The sequence below is a fragment of the Coloeus monedula genome, assembly GCF_965178545.1.
Source record: "Coloeus monedula genome assembly, chromosome: 10".
Taxonomy (NCBI): domain Eukaryota; kingdom Metazoa; phylum Chordata; class Aves; order Passeriformes; family Corvidae; genus Coloeus; species Coloeus monedula.
The window spans coordinates 14,069,439-14,073,100 of record NC_138790.1 but is presented as its reverse complement, the minus strand read 5'-3'; the positions used below and the strand labels follow the sequence as shown (position 1 = coordinate 14,073,100).

The 3,662-nt window shown below is 59.0% G+C and overlaps 1 protein-coding gene across 1 annotated transcript; it reads left to right on the top strand.

The window, feature by feature from the left end:
- Nucleotides 1-234: 234 nt before the first annotated feature.
- On the top strand, nt 235-2,214 carry HES1 (hes family bHLH transcription factor 1). The gene is made up of 4 exons (XM_082288262.1): nt 235-444; nt 529-624; nt 706-793; nt 1,531-2,214. Exons 1-4 carry the CDS (start codon nt 337-339, stop codon nt 2,013-2,015), a joined length of 777 nt encoding a protein of 258 aa, XP_082144388.1. The 5' UTR covers nt 235-336; the 3' UTR covers nt 2,016-2,214.
- Nucleotides 2,215-3,662: the final 1,448 nt, after the last annotated feature.

Here is a 3,662-nt window from a genome sequence, read left to right as displayed (position 1 = left end):
GGGTTAAACCGCGGCCGCCCGCCCCGCGCCATTGGCCGGCGGCCGCCGCGCGGCGCGCAGCCAATGGGCGGGCGCCGTCCACGAGCGGGGCCGCGTGCGGGCGGCGCCCATTGGCTGGGCGCGAGTGTGGGAACGGCGGCGGGGGACGTTTCACACGAGCCGCGCGCGTGCGGCGCGCGCTATATAAGTAGGGGCGGCCAAGGGCGCGCGGCACCCGCGCCCCGCTGGCCCCGCCGCCGCCCGCCCCGAGCGCTCCCTCACGGCCCGGCCCGGCCCGGCCCGGCCCCCTCCCTGCCTCCCTACCGCCGCCGCGGCGCCTCTTCCCGGCGGCGCACGATGCCGGCCGACCTGATGGAGAAGAGCAGCGCCTCGCCGGTGGCCGCCACCCCTGCCAGCGTCAATGCGACACCCGACAAACCGAAGACGGCGGCGGAGCACCGCAAGGTAAGGTCGGCCGGGACGGCACGGGACGGAACGGGCAGCGCCGTGCGGAGCCGCGCCGGACGCTGACCGCTGCCTCTCTTGCAGTCTTCCAAGCCCATTATGGAGAAGCGGCGGCGGGCGCGCATCAATGAGAGCCTGGGGCAGCTGAAGACGCTCATCCTGGACGCGCTGAAGAAGGATGTAAGCGCAGGGGGGCCGGGGCGGGGGGTGTGGGGGCAAACGGCGCTGCCGGGCCGGTCTGAGCCCCGCCTGTTCCCGCAGAGCTCCCGGCACTCCAAGCTGGAGAAGGCCGACATCCTGGAGATGACCGTCAAGCACCTGCGGAGCCTCCAGCGAGCCCAGATGACTGGTGAGTCTTGGGGGAGAACCGGAAAGAGGGAGCCTGCGCCCCGGGGGCTGGGGACATCACACACTCTGCCTGTATGCTCGGTAGAGAGGGTAGCAGGAGCACCAGGCTCTGCACCTGCATCCCCGGGGAGCGAAGGATGAAGGATACTGTGTTCTGTACCTGTATTCCTGGTGCCAGCAGCCTGTGGCTCTGCACTTGTATCCTGTGTACTGGAGAGTTACGGGGGACTCAGTGCTCCATCTCTCCTGCTGGGGGGTGGTGAGGAGCATCATGCTGTGTGCTTGTATCCCCAATAAGGAGATGCTGGGAGGTCACTGTGTTCTTTCTGCATCCCTGGTACTGGAGGGCACTGGGAGGGCTGCAGCTCCATCTTGAGTTCCATGTACTAGCAGAGCTGTGCTCCCCACATGGATCTGTTTTGGGGGTGTGAGAGGCACAAGAGCCACTGGGGGGACTGTGTTCCTAACCTGGGTCCCCAGTATATGGGACATAGGGAGATTCTTAGGAATTGTCTGTTCCCCACCTGAGTCCCTGGTGCTGGTGGACTTGATAGCAGAGGAGCTGTGCTCACCATCCAAATTCTTGGCACCTGGGAACACAAGACATACTGCCAGAGGGGCTTCTTTCCCTGCCTGGATTCCTGCCTCAGAGGGACTGTAGGATGCAGTGCTGGTGGGCTGTGCACCCCTGTTCCCTGTGGAGCCTACTGACTGCCGTGTGCCTCTCTCCACCTACAGCTGCCCTGAGCACAGACCCCACAGTACTGGGCAAGTACCGAGCTGGCTTCAGTGAGTGCATGAATGAGGTGACGCGATTCCTCTCCACCTGCGAGGGCGTCAACACTGAGGTGCGCACCCGGCTCCTGGGCCACCTGGCCAGCTGCATGACCCAGATCAACACCATGAACTACCCTGCGCCCCCCCCACCGCCCCCGCTGCCACCAGCTGCAGCCTTTGGGCCGCCCCTGGTTCCTCCAGGCAGTGGTGCGGGGCCGCTCCCGGGCATGCCCTGTAAGCCGGGTGCTGATGCAGCCAAGGTGTACGGTGGCTTCCAGCTGCTGCCGGCCTCCGATGGGCAGTTTGCCTTCCTCATCCCCAGCACTGCCTTTGCTCCTGGTGGAGCTGTGCTGCCTCTGTATGGTGGCCCACCCACAGCTGCCACTGCCGCCTCACCGCCAGGCCCGCCACCCGGCACAGCCGACTCGGTCTGGAGACCCTGGTGAGGGTGGCGGGCACCGGACTGGACTTGGCACTGCACCCCGTGCTGCTGGCACGGCTGTACATAGATTATATGTTCATATTGGATTGTGCCTTTGTACCATAGCACTCCCTTGACAGTGTTTCGTGTTTTACACGAGATCTTTTTTTCTTCCTTTCTTACCCTTCCTTATGTGACACCAAAGATTGGGGGTTTGTTTTTTGGTTGGGATTTTTTTTTTTTTGAATGCTCTTAAAATAAAAGTTTCCCTTCCATTTTGGAAGGCCTTTGGAGAAAGTTGGAGCTCTGGCATGTGTGCCCAGTTCCTGGCTGCCTGTGGACCTTGCTGCTCCAGGGCTGCCTTGTCCTGCTTGCCAGGCTGGAGCTGTCACTCAGACCCTCTGTCCCCTCAGTCTTGTGAAATCACCTGGCCCCTCTCCCTGCCCTGGGGCAGATGTAATTACTGCTTCTTTGGCAGCAGCTCAATTTATCAGACTTGTTAAAAGGAGGTTGTATTTGTAGAGTTGGTGAATGTACTGTGGGAGGCACCTCTGCTCTGTTCTGGCACCTCGGGCTGATGGAGTTGGTGTAGCCATGGTAAAGCGAGACATTGAGCTGCCTGGGTGAGCCTCCTGCCCTGGATCCGGAGGAGCCTGCTTCCCAGGCTGTAGTGTAAATTGCGAGTGACTCCAGCCAGTTGATTGAGAGAGCCGTGCCTGCCAGCTTCTCGTGTTACAAAAGCAGTGGCTCTCTGCAGGACAAGCCTGACACGAGTGCTCCTGTCTCCTGGCTGACGGGCTGCAGCAGGCGCTGGGCACCACCTCCACCTGGACTTAAAAGCATAGAGCTGTTCCCAACCCTAAGCACCAGCCAAGCTCTGCTTGATGATTAATGCTTTGCATGTGGTTTTGATAGAGTTGGGCATTTCCTCTGCTGTTATATGGAAAACACGTGGTTGAGGGAGTGATGTTGGGCTGCAAGGACTCTCTATAATCATGAGCTGAAGCTGACCCCTGTGACTTGGGGATGCCCTGTTTCCAGGCAAGATGCAAGCCATAGATAATGGGAGCAGCAGTCTCAGGTTACAGCTTGCATGGCGCTTCTTAACAAGTCCTAACTCAGAGCGGACAGCTTTAAGATGTGCCAGGATCCACTGGGGTTTCCATCCAAATCCTGCTGCAAGAGCTTGTTGGATTTTGTCTGGATCAGCCAGGTGCTTGACTGTATCCAGGTGCTGGGGAAATTAAAGCTGGAGAGAGTGAGACCAGATGGATTAAACCTGCTGGGGTTTGACTCCCCAGCTTTGCTCCCAGTAAAGAAACATACTCACCTGATCTGAAAATACATCCTGGGATGTATTTTGGAAGCGGGGGTGGTGTGTGCCTGGGATATCTCTTTGCAGGGTGTGCTGACAAGGCTGGAGGCTATGACGGGGTTTTTTTTTTGTTTTGGTTTGGTTTTTTTTGTGTTTTTTTTTTTTTTTTTTTTTTTTGAAAGGAGCTGGTCTCCCTGGGATGTGGTTTCCCTTCTCAATCTCTTCTCTTAACACCTTGCTGGCCTGCCTGCATTGCCACTTTGACAGGGGCATCTCACAGGCAGGTTTCATGTGCAAGGTTTGGGAATATCAGATTTGCTGTGCCAAGGCAGGTGTGTAGCTGTACAGGCTGAGTTT

Bases quoted from the DNA above. Each gene is read 5' to 3' on its own strand.
- HES1 (XM_082288262.1), top strand. From the start codon at position 337: ATGCCGGCCGACCTGATGGAGAAGAGCAGCGCCTCGCCGGTGGCCGCC. The intron at 445-528 runs GTAAGGTCGGCC...CCTCTCTTGCAG, and splicing joins CGGCGGCGGAGCACCGCAAG to TCTTCCAAGCCCATTATGGA. The intron at 625-705 runs GTAAGCGCAGGG...CTGTTCCCGCAG, and splicing joins TGGACGCGCTGAAGAAGGAT to AGCTCCCGGCACTCCAAGCT.